At 45.3% G+C, this 23,942-nt stretch overlaps 1 protein-coding gene and 1 long non-coding RNA gene across 2 annotated transcripts in view; one reads left to right on the forward strand and one right to left on the reverse strand.

Moving 5' to 3' along the window:
• PIGU (phosphatidylinositol glycan anchor biosynthesis class U) overlaps nucleotides 1-23,942 on the forward strand; it is a 45,095-nt gene that overhangs the window by 17,222 nt on the left and 3,931 nt on the right. The window contains exons 8-11 of the mRNA XM_034787398.1: nucleotides 1,531-1,685; nucleotides 2,895-3,038; nucleotides 7,601-7,725; nucleotides 11,447-11,589. Of these exons, the coding sequence (XP_034643289.1) occupies nucleotides 1,531-1,685; nucleotides 2,895-3,038; nucleotides 7,601-7,725; nucleotides 11,447-11,589 (567 nt within the window). The remainder of the gene's footprint in view (nucleotides 1-1,530; nucleotides 1,686-2,894; nucleotides 3,039-7,600; nucleotides 7,726-11,446; nucleotides 11,590-23,942) is intronic.
• On the reverse strand, nucleotides 15,209-22,857 carry LOC117885874. Its single transcript, XR_004647865.1, has 3 exons — nucleotides 22,230-22,857; nucleotides 17,371-18,356; nucleotides 15,209-16,726 (listed from the first exon to the last, which is right to left on the reverse strand). It is a non-coding gene; the product is annotated as an uncharacterized LOC117885874 (long non-coding RNA).

Genomic DNA, 23,942 nt, shown 5'->3' on the forward strand with positions numbered 1-23,942 from the left:
GAAATGGGTGTCTCCCTACTAATCTATTCTGTTCCTCTAGGTGCTTCTACCATACCCATCACCGCGGTATTCAGTATATCCCTTTCCTTTCCCTTTGTCTGGGGTTTCAGGTGGCTTGATACCTATCTTAAGTCTTCTGCTGATATTGTGAGAGGTGACTGGAACAAGAGCCTAAATCATAAAGGTCCTTATGGAAACTGATCAGTTTCTCATTTCATCTAGTTGGGAAAGCAAGGGGATGCTCCAGGGAAAGGCTATGGACACTAGTGAAAGGACTCTTACCCAGCATCTGTACAGAGATTTATAAGTAGTGTCTGAAAAAATCTTGCCAGGTCCCAGATGACTGTCAGTCATATATTTCCACTGACATGCCTCACTCTGTGATTTTACAGTGGATGTTCATTACAGATTTCTCTCTCTCTCTTCCCTGAAGCCCATGTCGGAGAAAAACAGAGTTTCTCTGCTTCCACACCCATTCTCAATTTCTTTAACTCTGAAAGAAAATGGAGAAGAGTCACTTACACACTCTTCCTCCTTTCCCCTGTGTACATGTCTTTCATTTTTCTCCAAAACATCCAGGAAATTTCATTGTTGTTTTAAATCTTTGCCGTAATGGAGCATCTACAAAGTCAAAACTATTTGTTAAATCTGAAGAGAGACTGTGCTGTTGTTTGGGGAGCAGTGAGTTCCCTGCATATTGTCCCAATTGTGCACTTCTCTTTATTTTAAGCAAAACATCTGCATGGCGGTGGCAGAGCATAAGTATAGTGTTTCCAGAGTTGGTGACCTGTGATGATACATGAACACCTAATGCCTTTGGATTTACAAGGGGACTTTCAAAAGCATTCAGAGCTGAAAAAAGATGTCTGTTTATCAGGATTTGTTGTTGAACTTCACTGCCTCCCTTGTGATGTTTGTACCGAATTAAATGGCTGCTCTCCTGCACTTTCTGTCTATCCTGCCAAGAAGTCTGTGTAAATTGGCTTGAGATGTTCCAGAAAGTTTTCTGATGTTAAATCTGCCATGGTTCAGAGGGACAGAGCACCCTTCCATCAGAGCCCTTTACAGCCTGAGTCAGTATTGCCTCTCAGAACCCTGGCAAGTACAAATGTGGGTGCCAAATGGCAATGCAGCTTCACTGATTTTAGAGCTGCTGAATTCTGGTGGAGCTTCTGTCAGAGGTGGCCCTGATTTCCAAACCTGGCATGCTTGCTTGGCTGCACAGTTACTAACATTCTGCACATACATCAGGGAATCGTGCGCACACACACACACACACACGGCCCATTAGGGTTACTTGAATGTGAAATTACCTGACTTTTCAGGCACAGTTCTGAAAGTATTGGGCAGAGTGTGTGATTTGATTGGCCAAGGCAGAGCACATTGGAGCAGTGTGCGCTGAATGCTGCTACTCCCATTGTAGCAGGGCCAGTGTTTGCTGCTTTCTGTCAGCAGTGCAGCAGGGCAGGTCTTGTTAATAGAAGGCCACAGGATGTCCTCTTATTTTCCTTGTTTGTGTTTTGTTTCCAGCGTCAGTTCATACCAGTGAAACTGAAAAGCAAAGGCTTCTGGTTGTACACCACGCAATATGCAGCACTGTATCTCTGTAGCTTGGTGGTAATTGTCTGCCTCTCATTCTTCCTCCTCAACTCCTGGGACTTTATCCCATCTGTGTATGGTTTCATGTAAGTAGTTGTAATTTGTTTTCTGGGAATGCCCATACTGTGATAGGCATTATCCATGCATACGGGAGACCCATTCCCTGTCCCAAAGAGCTTTCAGTCTCAGGAAAAATTTACCAGCAATTCAGGGGAAACAAACAAACACACTAATAACAAAAATATATAACCCAAGTTCCATTAAACCATCACAGCAAGAATTAGAGCAGTAGTACTCAACCAGGGGTATGTGTATCCCCACGTGTACAGAGGTGTTCCACGGGGGGACATCAACTCATCTAGATATTTGCTTAGTTTTACAACAGGCTACATAAAAAGCACTAGTAAAGTCAGTACAAACTAAAATTTCATACAATGACTTGTTTATACTGCTCTATGTATATACTGAAATATAAGTACAATATTTATATTCCAGTTGATTTATTTTATAATTATATGGTAAAAATGAGAACATGAGCAATTGTTCAGTCACAGTGTGCTGTGATACTTTTGTATTTTGATGTCCGATTTTGTAAACAAGTAGTTTTTAAGTGAGGTAAAACTTGGGGTTCACAAGACAAATCAGACTCCTGCAAGGGGTACAGTAGTCTGGAAAGGTTGAGAGCCACTGAACTAAAGGTGAACTACGTGGGGAGAAGATACTGGAATTTCTTCAGTCTCCCTATAATTAACTAGAAGTGGATCTGTTTCTTGGCATGTGCTTTGGATTAGCCAAACTGACCGCAGTGGGTGTCACTGATGATGGACTCCACAGGAGTAAAGCTGCATGTGTGTTTGACTGTATAAAATGGCCTTAAAGTGACATTAAGGAAAAAGTTAGGTGCTGCTTGAGAAAATAGAGATTAGGATGTTTAAATATCTTGGGGATCATAGGTGTTCAATAAGTGGATGCAGCCTTTTCTTGTCCACTCTGCCCCGATTTCATGTGTCACCTTCAGTTTTGTACTGCTGCGATGAACTCTCTGACTAGTTAAATATGTAACTAGTGCTGACAGCTAGAAGCACTGACACCAACTATGGAGGGTGATTTCCCTCCGTGAGTTTTCTCCCCTTTGGTTTCCTCACAATGCATTTTAAGACATAGCCACCACCCTCCCACCCCCCACACACCTCTCCTTCCAGTAGCACACAGTGGTTCAATAATTTCATAGAAGCAAGTAAGTCAAATACCAACTGCTTTAAAATGTTACCTTGATTTTTCTCTTTAAATTTCAGCCTTTCCGTTCCAGATCTGACTCCCAACATTGGCCTCTTCTGGTACTTCTTTGCTGAGATGTTTGAACACTTCAGTCTGTTCTTCGTGTGTGTATTTCAGATCAATGTCTTCTTCTACACCATTCCCTTAGCAGTAAAGCTAAAGTAAGTGGGTTTATTTGCTATCCCTTTTGTCTCTGTGATCTGCCAGCCTAAGGAGTTGCTACTATTCTGTCTCTGTTGGCAGGAGTGGGAATGATAGAGACTTTTTCTTCTTGATATACTTCCTACACCAAAAATGATTTCAGCCCACAAAGCCCACTGTCATGTTACTGTCCAGTAGAAACCCATGTAGGTCAGTGTCAAACATCTGGAGCTGTGAAATGAAAAAGAGCAGAATTAGGTTTTTATCAACTCTTTCCTTCTCACTTCCTAAAGTGACAGTGTTCTTCTCTCAAGTAGGGAAGGGTGTTAAGCCTTTGGTGTACTGAAAATGTACCTCATATCCTTTAAGAACCCTGCATGTTAGTGCATATTTTTAGTTGTTCCCTAGAATAGTGGAAAGCAGCTTTTTTTATAGAGAAGCACGTTGCTTCATGTAACACTGGGAAGTACAAGATACCAGGATACCTCAAATATTCTGGAGAGGCAACACTGCAGAATGATTAGAGCAAGGGACTGGTTGCCAGGACTTCATGGATTCTGTTCCTGCCTCTGAATCAGCTCTGTGGGCTGGAACAATTTTGCTATCTTGTCCTATGCCTCAGTTTCCCCATCGATAAAATGGGGATAAAAATATACCACCTTCAAGGCAGAAGTTGTGTGAGGCTCAGACCATTAATGTTTGTAAAGTGCTTTCATGAAATGCTCTGTGCAAGGACAAAATCATCTTAATAACTGGTTTTCCAAGGAAGGAGCTGCCCTCATTGCCTGTGTCAAGGCTTGGAACTCTTGCTGCTCCTGTATGGGGAATCATGGGAGCTCCCACACTTCTCCCCTCCTAGCATGCATCGTCCTCTTCTGCTATGGAGCTGTGAAGATTGTTTCATTGCAGATGGCCTTAGAAGTGCAGGCAGTTTTCTGAGGTAATAGCTGATATGCGTTCCCCGCTCTGTTGGAGCCAGGCCATTCTCTCTCTGTCTGTCAGCCTGGAAGGCTAAGAATAGTGTGTGGTCATGGGTGGTGACAGGCAAACACAACTGTGCCCTGAGAATTCAGTGTAAGGAAACATCTTCATATCTCTTGGCTGTAAGGCATTAGCATCACTATGGGGCCACAGGTGCTGGAGCCAGGGGGTGGGAGGGAATGCCGATGCCCCTCCACTTTTGAGAACTTAAGCTTGGCAGGGCACAACAAGGGGGAACCCTGAGGGTCCAGGCCCCCCACTTGGCCCTGGATCAGAGCTGGGTGGCATAATGGCAAAGTCCCTTCCCTGCTGGTATGACAGAGGGATAGCTGGGCCAAATTAGAGTGAGTGGCGTTGTGACCTGGCGCATAGGGTCACAACTCCAGTTGTTAGCCCCATTTTTGCAGTCCTTCCAGCACCTCTATGCGGGGCTTCCCAGGACCAGTATTTCCCAAGAGGCTGCTAAGGTGAACCAGACCACTCCAGGATATTTCACAGCATCTTCTCCCCTTCTTCACCAGTACCCAGAATAGCTGTGGTGGGCCCATTCTTACTCACAGTTGTCTGGGAATGAACTGGCTGCTGTCTGTGCTTCAGGAGTCCTCTCTCCTTAAGAACATGTCAGTCCAGTTTCAGCCTCGCTTTTTAAATGTAGTATAAACAGTTCTAAAGACCAAAAAAGAGAGCTCTCGTGCCTGAAGCATGCAAGGTTGCCCAGTGCCATAGTCTGAAAGTCAAATATGAAGGTCATTCTGGTACATTCAGTGTCTCTTCTTTATTTTAATTTTTCTTCAGTACTGCAAAGCCAGTTCATTTGTATTAAAAATAGGGCTGTCAAGCGATTAAAAAAATAATTGTGATTAATCAAGCGATTAAAAATTAATCATGCAATTAATCACACTGTTAAACAATAATAGAATACTATTTATTTAAATATTTTTGGATGTTTTCTACATTTTCAAATATATTGATTTCAATTACAACACAGAATACAAAGTGTACAGTGCTCACTTTATATTTATTTTTAATTACAAGTATTTGCACTGTAAAAAAACAAAAGAAATAGTATTTTTCAGTTTTTCTAATATAAGTACTGTAGTGCAGTATCTTTATCATAAAGTTGAACTTACAAATGTAGAATTATGTACAAAAGAAACTGAACTCAAAAATAAAGCCATCTAAAATTTTAGAGCCTGCAAGTCCACTCAGTCCTACTTCTTGTTCAGCCAATCACTCAGATAAACAAGATTGCTTACATTTGCATGAGATAATGCTGCCCATTTCTTGTTTACAATGTCACCTGAAAGTGAGAACAGGCGTTCTCATGGCACTGTTGTAGCCGGCATTGTACAATATTTGTGTGCCAGATGGACTAAAGATTCATATATCCCTTCCTGCTTCAACCACCATTCCAGAGGACATGCGTCCATGCTGATGACGGGTTCTGCTCGATAACAATCCAAAGCAGTGCAGACTGACGCATGTTCATTTTCATTATCTGAGTCAGATGCCACCAGCAGAAGGTTGATTTTCTTTTTTGGTGGTTCGGGTTCTATAGTTTCTGCTCTTTTAAGACTTCTGAAAGCATGCTTCACACCTCGTCCCTCTCAGATTTTGGAAGGCACTTCAGATTCTTAAACCTTGTGTCAAGTGCTGTAGCTATCTTTAGAAATCTCACATTGGTACCTTCTTTGCGTTTTGTCAAATCTGCAGTGAAAGTGTTCTTAAAATGAACATGTGCTGGGTCATCATCCGAGACTGCTTAACATGAAATATATGGCAGAATGCTGGTAAAACAGAACAGGGGACATACAATTCTCCCCAAAGGAGTTCAGTCACAAATTTAATTAACACATTATTTTTTTAACGAGCATCATCAGCATGGAAGCATGTCCTCTGGAATGGTGGCCGAAGCATGAAGGGGCATACGAATGTTTAGCATATCTGGCACGTAAATACCTTGAAATGCCACCTACAAAAGTGCCATGCAAATGTCTGTTCTCACTTTGTGGTGACGTAAATAAGACGAGGGCAGCATTATCTCCTGTAAATGTAAACAAACTTTTGTCTGAGCGATTGGCTGAACAAGAAGTAGGACTGAGTGGACTTGTAGGCTCTGAAGTTTTACGTTGTTTTGTTTTTGAGTGCAGTTACGAAACAAAAAAAATCTACATTTTTAAGTTGCACTTTCATGACAAAGAGATTGAAAAATACTGTTTCATTTATCATTTTTACAGTGCAAATATTTGTATTAAAAAATAATATATACTGATTTCAATTACAACACAATATATATGAAAATATAGAAAAACATGCAAAATATTTAATAAATTTCAATTGGTATACTGTTAACAGTGCGATTAAAACTGCGATTAATCTCGATTAATTTTTTTGAGTTAATCGTGTGAGTTAACTGCAGTTAATCGACAGCCCTAATTAAAAACAAACTGTGCTTCAGAGCCTGATGCTTTCTACACACTCTGTAGCCCTCTGTCTCATGCTTGTAAGGGAGACAAGGTGAGTGAGATAATGTCTTTTATTAGAACAACTTCTGTTGGTGAGAGAGACAAGCTTTTGAACCACGCAGTGCTCTTCTTCAGGTCCGACACAGCTACAACTACTCATGCTTGTAAAACAGGCAGAAAGCTGCACTGTGGAGATTCTTGTAAATATGTCTCTTACACGTGTACCAAATGCTTGCACTGTCATAAGTTCAATATATAGGTCATTGTTTTGGCCTACAGGCCTTTGACTGTGACACATACTTTCATTATGGAGGAAGAGGTCTATTTGTGGAACGCGATTTGTAAAATACCTATGCGTGTTATGCTGGTTTTGGAGTAGTTATGCAGGAAGCTGGATGAATATTTCTGATTGAGGAGCTGCTATATTCTTACCCTAATACATATTGACCCATAGGTAGGGCTATGTGTCATGCAGTAGTCAAAAACATGGACTTGGGAGTGGAGGGACAGCTGGAGGGGATGCTTGATCACAGCTGGCAATTGAGATGGATCCTGCTGTGGACTGGACAGCAGGACACTCAAAGCCAGTTCTGTAAAGTAAAAGGTTAAAGAAAGATACTAAAGGGTTGTGACAAGAACTGTGCCATTCTGTTTGAGGGCAGCCCAGTAACTGTCTGGATTTCAGATGGGACTGTTATGACGACTTGGAATGTATACAGCTGCTGCTCTGATATGCCGTAGGGTGAATCTGCCAGGCAGCGAGCTTCTCAAAACAGTCCTCATGGGGCAAAAGCATCTCAGAGTGAAGTAGCATTGGTTGCTCTTCCTACCACAACAACAGAAGGCAGCACTGGAAAGGCCTGGACACAACAGGATGATCGTGTGTATGTGCCCAAAGTATCCCATGTGTAGGTACACGAATGCCCTGGGAATACTCCTCTCAGATTGACTCAGTGCTTGCAGCCCAGCACACTGGGAGACTTGCTGGGCAAACAGAGCAAAAGCATGAAAGCTTGTAGGAGTCTGGCCACAGTATGTTCGTGTGTCCCTGCCAATCCTTGGCACCAGGTTCTAGAGACAAATGCTGCTCCTCCAGTACCTGTTATGTCCAGTCACTGCCTTTTTCCTTTCTCTAGGGAGCACCCCATCTTCTTCTTGTTCGTTCAGCTTGCCATCATTTCTATCTTCAAGTCCTACCCAACTGTGGGAGACGTAGCGCTGTACATGGCCTTCCTTCCACTCTGGAGCCACCTTTACAGATGTAAGTTCTTTGTGTTTGCTTCTTCCCTCCCCCCACCCCCACAGTCCCTGGGGTCTCAATCCAAACCTTTGTTTGTTGACATGGCTGAGGTGAGGGGCTTAACTAAGGTCAGCTCTACACTACAGGCTTATATCGGTATAACTACGTCGCTTGGGAGTATGCAAAATCCACACTCTTGAGCAATGTAGTTGTACCAACCTAACCTCCAGGGTCAACAGTGCTATGTCAGCGGGAGAGCGTCTCCCATTGACATAGCTACTGCCTCTCGCGGAGGTGAATTAACTATGCCGATGGGAGAAGCTCTCCCATCAGAGTAGGAGCGTCTTCACTTAAGCGCTATAGTGGTGCAACTGCACCAATGCAGTGTTTTAAGAGTAGACCTGCCCCAAAACTCTTCACTGCAGGATGAAGCTAGGAAAACCAGATGTGGCCTGGGGCTGCATGCCACAAGGGGCACTGTCTCCCTTGGACTGTCCGCTGTCTGGAAGGAAACAAGTCTGATCAATACAAACCATGAAGTGTGTGGGGAGATTTTATGACTTTTGTGAGCAACTTTCCCTCCCTCCTTGCCCAGGTTGTTCTGAGGATTAAATGCTTGTGTGTAAAGTTCTTTGAGATCCTTTCATTAAGGATACTTCATGAGTGCAAAGTATTTATTATCATATCATTGATATAAAATACAGGCACCCTTTGAATTGGGTTGGGAGTGTCTCTAATCTCAGTTTATGACTGGTAATCTGAGCACCAACCCTACAGTTAATTCAGTCACTAGACCCCTCTGTTCTAACACTGTTAGTTCTGTGTTTTGTACAGTGCCTGGAACAGTGTCCTGGTCCAGGATGAGGGCTCCTAGGTGCTACAATAATACAAATTATAATTCACAGTTGTCAGATTGTTGTGTTTGAGATCACACTCAGAATATGTGCTACTGGATCACCCCATTTAGCCAAGCCATTGCTTAGCCTCTCTTAGACCACAAAGACCCTTTCCAGCCCCTGAGCATTGGATTTGGTGTAATTGTCAGGTAGCTTGCAGCTCATTTTTACAGACTCAGATTCCATGATGTACCACCTCAGGGTGACTTTAAATGTCTGCTGAGATAATGTTACAGCAGCTAATAAGCTTGGCAGTTTAACATTCCAGGAAGATTTGTGTTGCTTCCTGGAGTGAGTGGTTTGGGGTGGCTACAGCAGTCAGTACCAGCCATCTCTGCTTGGCTGTTCTTTGGATTGTGTCAATCCATTACTAACCCAAACATGACCTCAATTTCCTTAATAAGCAATTTCAGCCTTAAGACAAAGAAGCCTAGTTAGGTCTGGAAATGTGAAACCTGCCATCTTTGTTTCCCTTTGGCTTTTGTAATCCAAAACTAGGGGGGGTTGGTTCACAAGACTCATATCCTGGCCTCTCTGCTCGTTATTTTTATGAAGCTTTTGAAATCATTACAAATTATATGTTCTTTGAAAATCCAAGCTAATCCTGAGCCCTCAAAAGGGAACAAGAGGAATAACGAAGGGGATTGAATGGTTGTCATGTAGTCAGGGCTTCATTGAAGTGACCCATGGCTGGTTCTCTGTGGCAGCACTAGCTACTAGTAGGTGGGGCTTTTTACCTCCTTTGAGCAGGGCCAGCTCTGGCTTTTTGGCCACCCCAAGCAAAAAAAAAAAAAACTGGGCGGCCAGAACTGCAAAGCAAAAAAAAAAAAACCTGTGGCACAGCCGGAGTGCGGGTGACCGGCTGGGGGGGAGAGGGAGGGAGCGGGTGGGAGAGAGAGAAGGGGGCGGCCAGGGCTATAGCAGGGGTGCTGCCACGCGGCCCCTCCCGCTGCGCCACCTCCTGCTGCGAGGGCTCCGCTCCGGTCGGCGGGTAGGGAAGGAAGAGGACTGCCCTGGTTCTCCACGCTGTCGCCCCCTACAGGGCAACCGGAGCAGAACAAGAACAAAAAACCCCCAAAAAAGCGTCTGTGCCGCCCTAGGATTGGGCGGAATGCCGCCTCCAACAATCTGCCGTCCGAAGCACCAGCTTGCTCACCTGGAGCCAGCCCTGCCTTTGAGGACAGCTGCTCCTCCAGTCTTGGAATTACTATAGCAGAGGATAAAACAGCCTTGATAATATAGCCCAGTAACTCTATCAGTTAGACTTGATTCCTTAGCCAGCCAGGCCTGACAGACCGAGGCAGCACGTTTCCAAAACACCTTGGTTTACCATAGGTCCACAGGGCGCTCCAGGTACGCACGGCCAAGGGACCATGGCTACCCAAGAAAGACAGTCCTCTTTCAGTACCTCATTGGAGGTTTTTTAAGAACAGGTTAGACAAACACCGGTCAGGAATGGTCCAGTTCAGGGGTCGGCAACCTTTCAGAAGTGGTGTGCCAAGTCTTCATTTATTCGCTGTAATTTAAGGTTTCGCGTGCCATTAATACATTTTACATTTACAGGGGCTGGCGGATGGAACCCCAGACTGGCAGCGGACTGAGCGGGGCCAGCACCTGGGACCCCTGGCCAGCAGCGGGCTGAGCGGCTCAGCCCGCTAGCAGTCTGGGGTTCCGTCTCCCGGCCCCTGCCAGCTGGGGTCCCGGCTGCCGGCCCGGGGTTCCGTCCATCCAGGCCAGCAGCAGGCTGAGCGGGGCCGGCGGCCAGGACCCCAGGCCGGCAGCAGTATGCCACAGTAAATCAGCTCGCGTGCCGCCTTTGGCACGCATGCCATAGGTTGCCGACCCCTGGTCTAGTTATTACGTAGTCCTGCCTTAAGTGCGGGGGGTGGATTACATGGCCTGTTGAGGTCCTTTCCAGTCCTACACTTCTGATTCTACTATCCTGCAATGTCCTATTATAGTTATGAAATAGGGAATTAATATATTAAAGGGAGAATGGTCTGCATCCTTTACGACAACATTGACAGCCAATTGGAAAGCTCCCCTGGGTTCCAGGCTAATCCAAAGTGATTTGGGTACCTTCAATAATTGATCACTCCAGCTGTCCTGTAGGCAAGCAGAGCAACCTGATTTGATGCTGAGGTGAGGTGCAATATCCCTCTCAGAGAATAACCCAGAGACACTGCCCCCCACTGCTGTTGTGAGGTCTCCTGCTTTTGCTGTTATCAGAGCAGCACTTCTTGGAAACCAGGAGCCGCAAAATGGGGGATCCAATTAAAAATTAGACAGGCAAAATTCTTTTCTTTTAAAGAAAAATCCCAGTTTTATTATAGAATGCAATAGCGAGATTAATATAGCAAATCTTTATCATTATGAAAGGTTGTGCTCAGGGCCGGCGCTTCCACTAGGCGACCCTAGGCGGTCGCCTAGGGTGGCAGGATGTGGGGGGTGGCATTTCGGCGGCGATTCCTCTGGGTGGGAAGAAAAGCGGCCGCGGAAACGCCGCAGAGAATCGGGGCTGCCCAGAGGGGTTTCTTCCGCTCCGGGTCTTCAGCGGAAATTCGGCAGCGGGTCCTTCACTCGCCGCCGAAGTGCCCCGAAGACCTGGAGCGGAAGGACCCCGATGCCGAGAACGCAGCTTCAGAGGAGGAGTGCTGCCACCTAGGGCGGCAAAAACCCTGGTGCCGCTCCTGGTTGTGCTGGTGGAGAGAACCACCCTTTAATTAGTGCCTCCAAGCTGCTGGGTGGCTCTATAGACATGCTAAGCACCATCCTCAGGTAACATAGGTCAGCTGCTTGTTATTATCTCAACTACACTGTTATAATATCTTTGTTTTTTCTTACAGTCCTTCGGAACATCTTTATCCTCTCCTGTGTGCTCATTGTCTGTTCCCTGCTGTTCCCAGTGCTCTGGCATCTCTGGATTTACGCAGGAAGCGCCAATTCCAATTTTTATTATGCCATCACTTTGACGTTCAATGTAGGGCAGGTTAGTAAAATGAGGCAATTGGCATCACTTATGCAGCACAGCTGGGTGCCTGGTAACATGACTGTCAAAGAAGCGATATCTGGATCTGCTACAGCAGCAGTTCTCAAGTAGAGGTCTGGGGCTCCCTGGGGGGCCACGAGCAAGTTTGATGGGATCCTCCACAATAAACCGAAAGCCGGGCCAGCGTTAGACTCACTGGGGCTCGGGGCAGAAAGCCGAAGCCCAAGCTGTGGGTGGGCTGAAGCCAAAGCCCAAGCAAGTTTGCTTTGCTGGCCATCCTGTGATGTGGGGCCCCACAGGCAGTTGCTCTGCTTGCTACCCCCTAATGCCAGCCCTGGCTTTTAGTCTACTGGATATGCATAAAAACAGTTGTTGTGGCACAGGTGGGCCATGGAGACTTTTATAGCATGTTTGGGGGGCTCAGTAAGAAAAGGTTGAGAACCCTGGTGTTACAGAATATGGTCCATTTTGTGCATCCTGCACTGATTGTAGCAAGCGTCCTGGCTCTCTTGTCAAGCTGAGATCTGCGCTGCCAAGAGCTTAGTCACGAGGTTCTAACACATTAATAAGAAGCAGAACTATTCTGTCTGATGACTTGAACCATATCTTAATGTTCTGTCCAGTTAATGCTGCAAAAAAATACAGCCTGTAGCTTGGAAATAAAGGAAGGATCCCAGGTGTCTGGTTTGGAAGCTGGCAGATTTGTAAAACAGCAGTAAAAGCTTGTATTTAAGTTAACGTCCTACAAAGGAAAGTTAATACCCAAAAGTATCCAGATAATCTTCTTTCCTCCTCTTGAGCTCAAGTCCTGCAAGGTGCTGGTCATCCCCAGCTCCCACTGACTTCACTGAGACTGAACGTGCTCAGCACCTCGTGGGATTGAGACCCTTGTCCACAATTTCTGCAATTTGCTAATTTCTTTTTCCTCTTTGTAAACTAGTATTTACTGGCAATAGACAGATCCCCAAACTCCATCCACATGTCTCCCATTTACAGTTTGTGTGGAGAAAACTTAAAGGAGTAACAAAGCCACTCCATATTGCTGATCTTCACTGAGCCTTGTGTCAATTTCTTTGTTCGCCCTTTGAAGAAACTGAACATTCTTTTCATGTTAAAAATTAGACCACCTCTAACCCTTTGGCACTCTGGGGGTGTGTGCTTCACCTTGTCCTAGACAGGCAAGCTTATTGAGAGGCCAGAAATGAACCATTTGTGCAGATAAAACACAGATTTATAAAGGGTGAAAGTTCTGAAATGTGAAAGCAAACAGTGGTAAGAGTGGGAGAGATGGCTATAAAGATACTGAGCAAAATAGTATAATCAGTGGGTCGTAGGAGAAATCAGGGACAGATGGTGGTTCTTTAGCTCTCTAAATATGCACCTAGCTAATGTGTGAGGGGAGCAGTAAAACTGCAATTTCATGTAGCTTTGTAATTGGAAAGAAAATGCACAGAGGGTTGTGTTCTCAGTCTTACTAGATCATTTCAGACTTCCACAGTTTCTTGTGCAATTTCTGTGCTCAGAAGTTTTGTCTGTCTGTTCTCCCAAACACCTTTCTGATTTCAGTGTCGGAAACAACCAACCCCTAGTGCAGTAAGCAATTTCACCTCTCGTGCAGAGAAGTAAGTGTGCAAGGAAGGGCTGTCCAAATCAGCAGAGGTGATTGGTCTGGAGAGAGGACCACAAGGTTCAAAATCATGAATTCCTGAATTTTGTTCCCAATTCTTCCTCTGACAGTAACTTTAGGCAAGTCATTTCCTTTCTCTCTGCCTCAGTTTCCCCCTCTGTAAAATGGGAATAATACTTGCCTTTCTCACAGGAGTGTTGCGGGGACTGACTTAAATTAACAGTTAGAAAGCACTTTGTGATCCTAGATGAAAGTTGTTGTGGACATACAGAGCAGGAGTGTTTGCCTGCTAGCTGGAAGGGTGATCAGATTTAAGACAGGAATCAGTGGCCCACATTGACTAAATTATTTTTCTTTCTGGTGGTCTGGGGAGATATAACAGAAGGGTTGGCAGGCCTCCCTCTTATGCCCCCACTAGTGCTTCTGTCCAAAAACAAGCCCAGACACAGGAGTGTGGCCTGAGTCAGCACCAGTGTCCGCCTGCTGCTGCTAGATGTGTGTAGCACTTAGTGGTGATGCTAAGGATGGTGATTTAATCATGCTGATGTTATAATGGTCCCAACTGAGACTGAAAATTAACAGTTGACTGATGATCACTGGAGGAAGTGCATTTGTCTGCTGAATGGCAGACTCCAGCTGCACACGTTAACTTGCCCACCATCCCTACTGCTGAAGTGTAGTCTACTGGTCCAGTGGGACCTCCAGTGAAGCAATAGTAGGTAGCAATCTTCTCACATCCTATGAGATTCTGCTTGTCTGTAACACAGCACCGTGAGGGAAATTGTCCCTATCACTGGAAGGGATGGATTTAGTTTGTGGAAAGACTCGTATTTCTGCTGGAGTCAGGGAGTTGGATTGCCTCAACAATGTTCACAATACGTGACGTAGCAAGTTAGAGCATTAGTGAGTCATCACTTTTAATAAAAGCAAGATGTTCCCTTTGCCCTTCAGGTCACGAACAGATGATAGAGTGGTTCTGTAGCTGTCACTAAGCTCTCAGGGCTGCCATAGGAGTGCTTTAGGCACTCCTACTGGGTGCCACCCTCCCCCCCCCCGCCGCCCCCCCAACAGACATTATGGGGGAGGGGATAGCTCAGTGGTTTGAGCATTGGCCTGCTAAACCCAGGGTTGTGAGTTCAATCCTCGGGGCCATTTAGGGAACTGGGGTAAAAATCTGTCTGGGGATTGGTCCTGCTTTGAGCAGGGGGTTGGACTAGATGACCTCCTGAGGTCCCTTCCAACCCTGATATTCTATGATTCTATGTCCAGTGGATCCCTGTAGTCTCCCCGTTTGTCTTGGCCTACCTTATCCCCCAATCTCCCATGTGCTGGGATGCAGGGACCCTCTGTGGTCCTGTGCTTAGTGGAAGGTAGAATGTGTGGAACCCTGTACATGAACTCCCAGAACCCTGAACCTCCATGCAGACAGGGCCACATCAGTTCCATTGCACCCTGGCCCTAAGCCAGAGGTGGGCAAACTACGGCCCACAGACCACATCTGGCCCGCGGGACCCTCCTGCCCAGCCCCTGAGCCCCTGGCCCCTCCCCTGCAGTTCCCCCTCCCACGCAGACTCACCTCGCTCCGCTGCCAGTGCAATGCTCTGGATGGCAGGGCTGCAAGCTTCTGGGGCAGCACAGCTGCAGAGCCCGGCCTGACCCAGTGCTCTGTACTGCATGATGATGGCGATGGCATGGCTGGCCCCAGCCAGGCGGTGCGGCTGTAGTACCGCCAGCCACTGGTGCTCCAGGCAGCACAGTAAGGGGGCAGGAAGTGGGGGGGTTGGATAGAGGGCAGGGGAGTTCATGGGGGTGGGCAGGGAGCAGGGGTCCCGGGGGGGCAATCAGGAATGAGGGGGGGGGTTGGATGGGGTGGCAGGGGGCAGTCAGGGGACGGGGGGGGGGTTGGATGGGGCATGAGTCCTGGGGAGGGGGGCAGATAGGGGGTGGGGGCTGGGCCATGACTCCCTCCCCTAACCAGCCCTCCATACAATTTCTGAAACGCGATGCGGCCCTCAGGCCAAAAAGTTTGCCTGCCCCGCCCTAAGCACTCATGATAGGGTAGGAGTTGCCCCAGTGGGAGGCTGCACCTTCCTGGCTTTGTTGTCTTATTTAAAGTGGCAAAGGCACGCTCGCGTCCTTTTCCAGTTCTGTCTCATTCTCTCAGTGACATTTCCGTTTTTATTTTTGGTTCTAAACATTCGGTTCTTTACAGCGCATTACTCATGCAGCTGGAAGCTACGCACAGTCAGGCTTTCTGCCAGTGTGAACCGTTCATCCTAGAAATCTGCAAGAAATTCTGCAATGTCTCCCCTTTTGGGAAAGGAATATGCTGACTTGTCAATAACTGCAGGGTTTTTCTGGGGTTAATAGTCACGTGGACTGCTCCCCTCAGGTCATTAATCTTCAGGAAGTGCCATGCAATTGCATGAGTATTGCTATTGCAAGCTGAAAGCAGGGATCTCTTTACCAATGATGTTGGTTCAGTTGGAATGTATAGAGTATTACTAGATAATAAATGCCTTATACATTGCTAATCAATGTAATGAAGTATTACAGGTTCAAATGTAATTAAGTAAGGGACCTTAAGTAACTTAGTTTGATTTGATTTATTAAGCAATGGTTAGTGCAAAAGAGAAGTATATATATTACCAAGTTTGTAGAACCATGCCTTGCAACCTGATGCCATTTTTTTTAATACTGTCTTGGTTTTGTCTATTATACCCAACTTGTTTAAATTTCATTACTGTAGTTTTCTTTTTCCCCAGCCTGCAGACATTTTATTTTATTATATTTCCTAACTCATTACATTTTTATAAATGTCCAACTGCATGACTGAACATCTGTGATTTATCCTTCACATTTGGCTAACTCATAACTCTGTTATTGTGGTTAGTATGTTTAAAAATACTTATTAGCTCTTAGGAAATATGACAAAGGTTGTCATAAGCCAGTACTTTTCCCCTCTTAACATTACTACAAAGCATCATAGGACTCTTGCTTACAAACGTGCCATAAAGCCTCTGGGAGAGCCTTGCCTACAAGTCAACAACATTCACCAGTTGGGTACCTTGAATCCTTACTTGGCATTCTGTTCAGCAGAATGTGATGTGATGTGTAGCATCCCTAACCTGTTGTTAGAGAGGTGTCCACAGTCTTGGCTGCTTTTATGACTTGACATCATGAGCTGGGATTTTCTTTTGCAAATAGCATGAGAGCTACAGAAACCAGCTTCCCTGCTGTTAGTGAGCACTGCTCAATGTCACATGCCGCATATTGGCACATGATCCCTCTCCCACGCAGATCCCTGGATGTTGCATCCCTTCCTGCAAGCATCACCCCTTTCTGTGACTCTTTCCCTGTAGGCAGAGTCTGGTGGGAGACTCAGTCAGCAGAAGACCATCTGCAGTGTTGTCTTGTCACTTGTCAGTGGAGCTGGGTGAAACACGTTAGACAAAACTTGTTTTTCCCCAAAGAATGCGGGTTCGGGTCAGCGTTGGCAGCTCATTTCAGCTGAAACGAAAAAAGGAAAAATTCCAGAAATGTCAGAACAAAACATTTCATTTTGGGGGGCTAGAGTCACAAGAGGAATAAGGTGCCATTCACAAAATGGAGGAGCTGCCACCACTTCCCCCATACTTACAACCACTAGGCCTGTAGTTAGGGCTCTCACTGGGGATGTGGGAGACCCACGTTTGAAACCTGCTCTGGAGTTGTAGGGACTTGAACCAAGGCTTCCCCCTTCCCAGGTCAGTGCCCTAACCCCTAGGCTATAGGGTATCCTGGGGTGGGTTTCTCTCTGGCTGTCCTGTTGAAGCTGTTCCACTTTGTATAAAATTCTTGAATGGCTAATGTGCTAGACGGGGAGAGAGAGAATGACCTCGTATCCTGGTAGTTAGAGTACTCACCTAGAGAGAGACCCTCTCCCATCCCAGGTGAGTGCCAATCCTACCGGGCTATTGGGCATGACATCACCATCTAGGCCTTCATTTCCTTTTCCTTTGTAAAAACAAAGTTTAAAATACCCAAAACGTTTTGTCTGATCCAAAATGGAATTTTTCTGACTTTTTCAATTCATTGAAAATTATTAAAAAATGTGGTTTTGAGTTTGACCCTATTCCTGGAATTGACAGCGAACTGAAAAATCAGTTACTCACACAGCTTTTCTTGTCAGACCGGCTTTAAAAGGAAGGGAGGGTAGCACCAAAGCAGTCTTGTCTGTGACCTCAGCATTCCTGTTGGCGTTGCAAGGACTCCCTTCCTGTCTTGACTTTCAGGTTCTCCCAGTTGCGGTTTCAAAACTGGTGCATCCCTGGGCATTAATCATTCTGGCCTTCAGTGCTGTCCTGCAGATAGTATGTTGCAGTCATCAGAAGGTTGTTAATGACTGGCCAAGCTGCATTCTGGCCAGTCATCATCTTAAAGTTCCAAAACACAAACACACAACACCCATTAGAGCTTTAAACAGAAATAATTGCTGTCCTGAAATGGGCAGTCCCTTGGAAATCTCTCTTTTTATTTATTTTTGGGAGGGTGCTGTGTCTGCAAGGTATATAGAATTATTTTGCTATTCGATTCAAGGAAAACAAATTGGAATCCATTTTTCTGGCTGGCACCTTCAGTTTGATCAAGTGACCTATGTAGGGTCGTGCAGCAGACAATACTGCTTTGTGCTGTGATGTTGTTAGAAGGTCAGGCCAGTTCAGTGCTTGAATAGGAGACCTCCAGGGGATGCCTAGATGCTGCAGGTAGTGATGCTGGAGATGTGGGCCATGGCGACACTGCTTCTTTCTGAGTGAGTGCAGAACCAATACATCAGCATGGTGCTAGGCTGTTGCAGGTGCTGTTGGGGTCCTGACCACTTGTGATCATTAAAGTTCCCATGGAAATCTTTGTACAGGGAACAGTTGTAAAAGTGATTTGGCCACATTCCAGCGTAGGTAATTATGTTCTGCTTTCTTTAATTCTCTTGCAGCTTCAGCAAGACAAAGAATTCTTCTTCACTTGCTAACCGGTTGTATAGCTTTGCTGCATGTTGTTAAACAGCTTCCTTGTTTCACCCTGCATCTTATCACCACTTCGCTAGTGGACGGAGTTATCCCTGTGTACATAGTCTCCATTTCCATTTCAGTTTGCAGCATGCCTGGGGAGCCAACAGGATGAAAAATACTGTGATAGTAATGCAAGAGCGTGCATTGTCTGTGTGTGACCTTTGTTTGCTGAACTGTCAGGAACCCTTTTACCCCTCCAGATTGTCGCTGTGTAAACCTTTCTTGAAATCCTTGTGCACAGATTTCCTAGCCAGCGGTACAGCAAGTCAGCAAACTTGAATTCAAGGCAACGAATTACTTGCCCACTGATGTGGTCTGGGAGGAGCAGTGGTTTTCTGTCATTTAATAGTTATCTTGAGTTGTTTCATATAGATTTAGAAATGCAGCTGGCCAGTTTGGAAACTTCCCCCTCCTCAGCAAGATGCATTACCAAGAATAACAGCAGTTACGTAAAGAATAATACCCAGGGTGGTCATAAAGCTATAAATACTACGTGTCTGCATCCATTGAAGTCAATGATAAAAGGGCCATTATGAGACTTTTGTACAGGCCTTATGAGACTTAAGTACAATTTCAAAAGCACCTAAGTTACTTAAGAGCCAGAGTCTCAGAGAAAATCAACAGGACTTGGGCGCTTTTGAAAATGTTTTCCTTAGTCAACTCATCACCCAGGAAGTATGTGTTTGTCATATGAGAACCATCTATCTTACAAAGTTATTTCATTAACAAAGAAGGATCTTCCATTTATATTGCATTAAACCCATTGATCAAATGCATTTTAACACAAAATAGAATACAAAGTAAATGTTTGTTTTGTGAAGATTCTTTCATCAGTATCCTAAAATGCTTTTCAGAGTGTAAATAACAAGTAAAGATTGAGAGAAATCAGATATATTAAGCAAGGAGAAAAGATCCATTTTCAGGTAGGTTATGGAAATGGAGGAGTTCTGAGTGATCTTAGAGTATGAGTGGATGAGACATTGAGGTACAGGACTCCAGGGGCTGCATAGGAGAAAGCTCTTGCGTCGACAGCGGCAAGATTGTGTACAGACAATTTGCATAACTTTCCTTTTGTTATGTTTGTATTTGTTTAACTATTCTTCGATCAGTTGTATTTCACTTTAAGGCATAAAATGAAATCCAAACTCTGCAGATTGCTGGGAGATTTCATCAGTTTTGAGGAGAAGCCAGAAAAGATGACGGATTTTTTTTTTTTTTTTTTTTTAATTTATATCAGGAGCAAGTTTTAGGCTAAAATCAGGGGTGGGGAAGATTGGAACTGTCCCCACAAGTAGCAGCCTCTCACACTCTGTCTAGTTGAAGGAACAGTGGTTGGTTGTTGTGTGTCTCAGTATCATACAGGCTCCTAAAACCTCTACTGGATTGTATTCATTTTCTAAAGGAAGAACGAGAGCAATCTCTAAGCAAAAACTCTAAGGCTAAAATCAAACAAAACATTGGAACCAGTTTAAAGCGTTTGCTGTCCTGCTCAAGAGACATTAGAAGTTGCCTGTTATCCGTGTTCACATCAAATCTGTTCCCCGGGGTACTGTCCTGTTTTAATCTGTGGGCTTTTTGTGTAAGGTGGGCGCAGCAGTTTTTCCACAAGCTGCAGCATATCAGCATTAAGTTTAAAGGGTGTGGGAAATAAACCACCTCTTTGTAAGATCCCATAACTCTCTGGCTGTTTAACAAGGAACCTGTCGCTGTAATGTCACAGGCTGACTTCTTTGGGAGCCTTCACAAAAAGGAGCTGCTGCTAGTGCTTTGGTTACTGTCCATGAGAGCAACATGTCACTGAGGGCCATAAAGGAAAGGAAAGAAAATAGGGATTCGCAAAGAGTTGTTTCTTGTGTCCTTGTTTTTGGCATGCGTGATGTCATCATTCACAGTGTCAGGGAAGCCAGGGCATCTGCAGTTTGACTTGGCCAGAGCTGGTTGTCTGAAGTGACTGGCCTTGCTTCTCAGAAAGGCGAAGGGCTGCGAGGAATGGCGAAGGAGCACAAGGTTGGGATTCGGGAAGCCCTAAGATCTAGCCTTGGCTCTGTCGCAGGTGTTTTTAAGAATTTATGTGAGAGCAGCACCTAACAGCCCCAATCAGAGCACTGTATGGTCATAGAGTACTGAGGAGTTACTGTAGCCAAATCGCTTCATCTCTTTGTGCCTTAGAGTCTTCATCTGTAGACTGTGGATAACAACGCTCACCCACCTCCCTTGAGAATGGTGAGGGCTGATATTCCGACAGTGCCTTGGCCATGGATCTATTGCTGAGTGACTGGTCTCGGATTACTTTTACCATTATTTTGTGAACGTCAGTCTCCTCTTGAGCCTGCCTTTTCCAGGGAGAAGCCTTCCCCACTACTTGGGGTTGAGGGCTGCAGGGAGCTGGCCCACCCTGGGACTCTACCTGTTCTGTCCTTCTGTCAGGGCAGCAATATTGTTGTTTTCACTGTTACTCACATGCCAATCAATACCAGATTGGAGCTATTGTTGCATGCAGAAAGCTGTATTAATGCAACACTGGGACTTAACTTTGATTTCTGTGCCTTTATAATCTGTGTTCCCTGCAGCAGTCGTAACTCAGACCCCTTCTGTGCATTAAAAAGGTTCCATTAAAATCAGCACTTCCCAAGAGATACCATACCATGCTGTCTAAGGTACCATGCTTACCTCCTGTTCTAAGTATGCTGCTGTGTGGTAACTGATTATCGACTTTCTAAAGATGGTCACGGTATAAAATTTGTATTCTAGATAGTGGTGACTCCAGGGCTTTTATTAGAGTTGTGCTGTTCCTGTTCCTGTGGGAAGCAGGACTGCATGTTCCATGAGGGGGTGAAATCTGAAGGGAGGCAGGTAAGAAGTGCCTGTGTGATAGGGGACTGTGCGATTAGCTTGAAAGATTACCCACCCTGTGGCCACGTGCTCCCCCCATCTGAGCTTTGCAGTGCCAGTCCCTCCTTGGGTCTGGCATCCTTTTTGCTGTGCTGTCACATATGGGAGATTCAGCCCCAGAACAATCTGACCTTGAAATTAATGTGTGATCATCAGAGCACCCACTCATTTGTGTATTTATTTCAGCAGACAGCCTGGTTGGTGCACATTAAGATGCACTGTCACTAATAATAGTACCTAGCTCTGATGTAGCGCTTTTCGTCAGTAGATCTCAAAGCAATTTACAAATGAGGTCAGCTTCGTTATCCCTATTTTACAGATGGGGAAACCGAGGCACAGAGCAGTGAAATGACTTGCCCAAGGTCACCCAAGTGCCCTTTGGCAGAGGCGGGAATAGATCCTAGGCCTCCTGAGTCCCAGTCCAGAGTTCTGGCCACTAGGCAACACTGCCTCCCTCACCAACTATTCTGCCAGACCTCTTGGGCTCGTTAGGATGCCAACAAAACTACACATACAACCTGTGGTGTAAACCAGTTACAACACAATTGTCCCCATTCTGTTTCACAGTGTAGACTGGCCCTTACAGTCAGTCTGCCCTGTCATTAATAGCAAGTGGATGCTGCAGGCAGAGAGATGCACTCCCACATGGAGTGTCATGTTACACTTCCAAGGATAACTGAGAGGTAGAAATGCCATCCAAGGGCTCTCAGCTCTCTAGCACAGAGATGCTTTCTCATTGCACACATGATGCTGCTCTCAGAGTTGCTTGGCTGCAGCAGAGCTGTGTGTTCACAGGAGTGCTCATGCTTTTAATAGTTGGAAGATGTGAATATTTCAGTCACGGGCCAAAACAAGTCTTGCAGCAAATGGGTGCAGTTGTGAGTGATTTATGGACTAACCTGGTGGTTCAGGACAAGGCAGATTTATAGACAATATTTTACATTTCTGTGGTGCCTCTATATGAGGCTGTTGAAGTGTTTTCCAGATGTTAATGAGTTGAGCCTCACAATCTCATGGCTGAGGTAATTAACCTCATGTGGAGAATCTGGGGGATCCCAGGGGCTGTGACTTACCTAGGTTCTGAGTTCTAGTCCTGGCACTGCCACTGGCTTGGTGTGGGGTCTGGAGAAAGTCACTTAACTTCTCAGTTTCCCCAACTGTGAAATGGGACTGTTCTGAGGCTTCATTAATGTCTGCACAGCACCCTGCAAAAGAACAGTATCATGTAAGTGGTAGGCATTCCTGTCATCACTGAAATGACCCTGTGGGGAAAACCTGAGCTGGCTGTTACTGGCAGCTCTGGCGAGAGTGGGACCAGTTGTCGTGTGCATCTCTCTTTTACTAGTATATTGCAGTGTCTGACAGGTCACCCTTGTTGCCAGTACAACTGCAAACCCTTCCTGAGTCACTTTTCTTCCTTCCTCTGCCCAGGTATTTCTTAGCAAGATGCTAGGAGAGGGAAATGGCCTAAATAGAAACTCTTGTGGCTTCCCTGCTCAAGACTTTAACCAATTGAAAATCGTTAGCTCTCAAGGCTTAAACAAGTGGAGTTAGACAGAAACTCCTCCCCAGGAGATGTTGCAGAGCGAAGGGTATTATTTTGGATTTTATACTTTTTCTTCTGAAGCATCCAGCTTTGGCTATTATTAGAGATGGGGTGCCACGTCAGACAGAGCATTAGCTTCTTCCAAAAGCAACAGAGGGTCCTGTGGCACCTTTAAGACTAACAGAAGTATTGGGAGCATAAGCTTTCGTGGGTAAGAACCTCACTTCTTCAGATGCAAGAAGTGAGGTTCTTACCCACGAAAGCTTACGCTCCCAATACTTCTGTTAGTCTCAAAGGTGCCACAGGACCCTCTGTTGCTTTTTACAGATTCAGACTAACATGGCTACCCCTCTGATACTTAGCTTCTTCCAGTGCAGCAAGTCTGGGCCGTTCGGATTCCCTCCGAGACCTTTTTCAGCTTATTCAGACACCTTGTCCAGTTCTGGGAGAAAACTTCATCCAGTTCTCTGGGGTCCAGAAAACTCAGTTTGATTCCAGATTTCATCACTCAGGTGTCTTTATTTGGCATACAGCAAAGCTACTCTGAGTTGATCAGACTCAAGTGTAGTGAGTACATAAGAACGGCCATACTGCATCAGACCAATTGGCCATCTAGCCCAGTAGCCTGTCTTCTGACAGTGGCCAATGCCAGGTGCTTCAGAGAGAATGAACAGAAGAGGGAATCATCAAGTGATCCATCCCCTGTCGCCCATTCCCAGCTTCTGTTCAATGAGTATAGGGTGTACCACACGTCCACAGTTACACAGAAATCCTTTCCCTTCATATACATTTACACATCTCATTGCATTTACAATATATTATATCACACACTTTTGGACTGGTGTGGTTACTTTGCAGGAACCAGTCCCTGTGCAGCATGCTCTGTCCATGCATGTCCACATTCAACCTACTCCTTACCTCATCTTTATGTTCCTAACTAATCTTGTCCATTGTTAGTAAATGGTTCCCTGGGTGTTCTCCTTATCTTAGCTGGCTCAGACATAGTGTGTGTTTCAACTTAATGATCTGTTTACCTCCCTAATTGTGTCCTCCAAGAAATGAGGCCTCCTTCCAGGAGTTAATTACTCATGTCAGGCCAGGCCTCAGCTACATGGGGCTCCTAAAAGTTCCATATAGCTGGAGACGTTTGCAGTGACAATGGGTGGGAATTATTTCCCCATCTGTGCTAGAGAAAATAAATATTCCAGAAAGAAACCCCTTGGAAGGAGAGTGTGTATTT

This window comes from Trachemys scripta, chromosome 12 (assembly GCF_013100865.1).
Source record: "Trachemys scripta elegans isolate TJP31775 chromosome 12, CAS_Tse_1.0, whole genome shotgun sequence".
Classification (NCBI taxonomy): Eukaryota; Metazoa; Chordata; order Testudines; family Emydidae; genus Trachemys; species Trachemys scripta.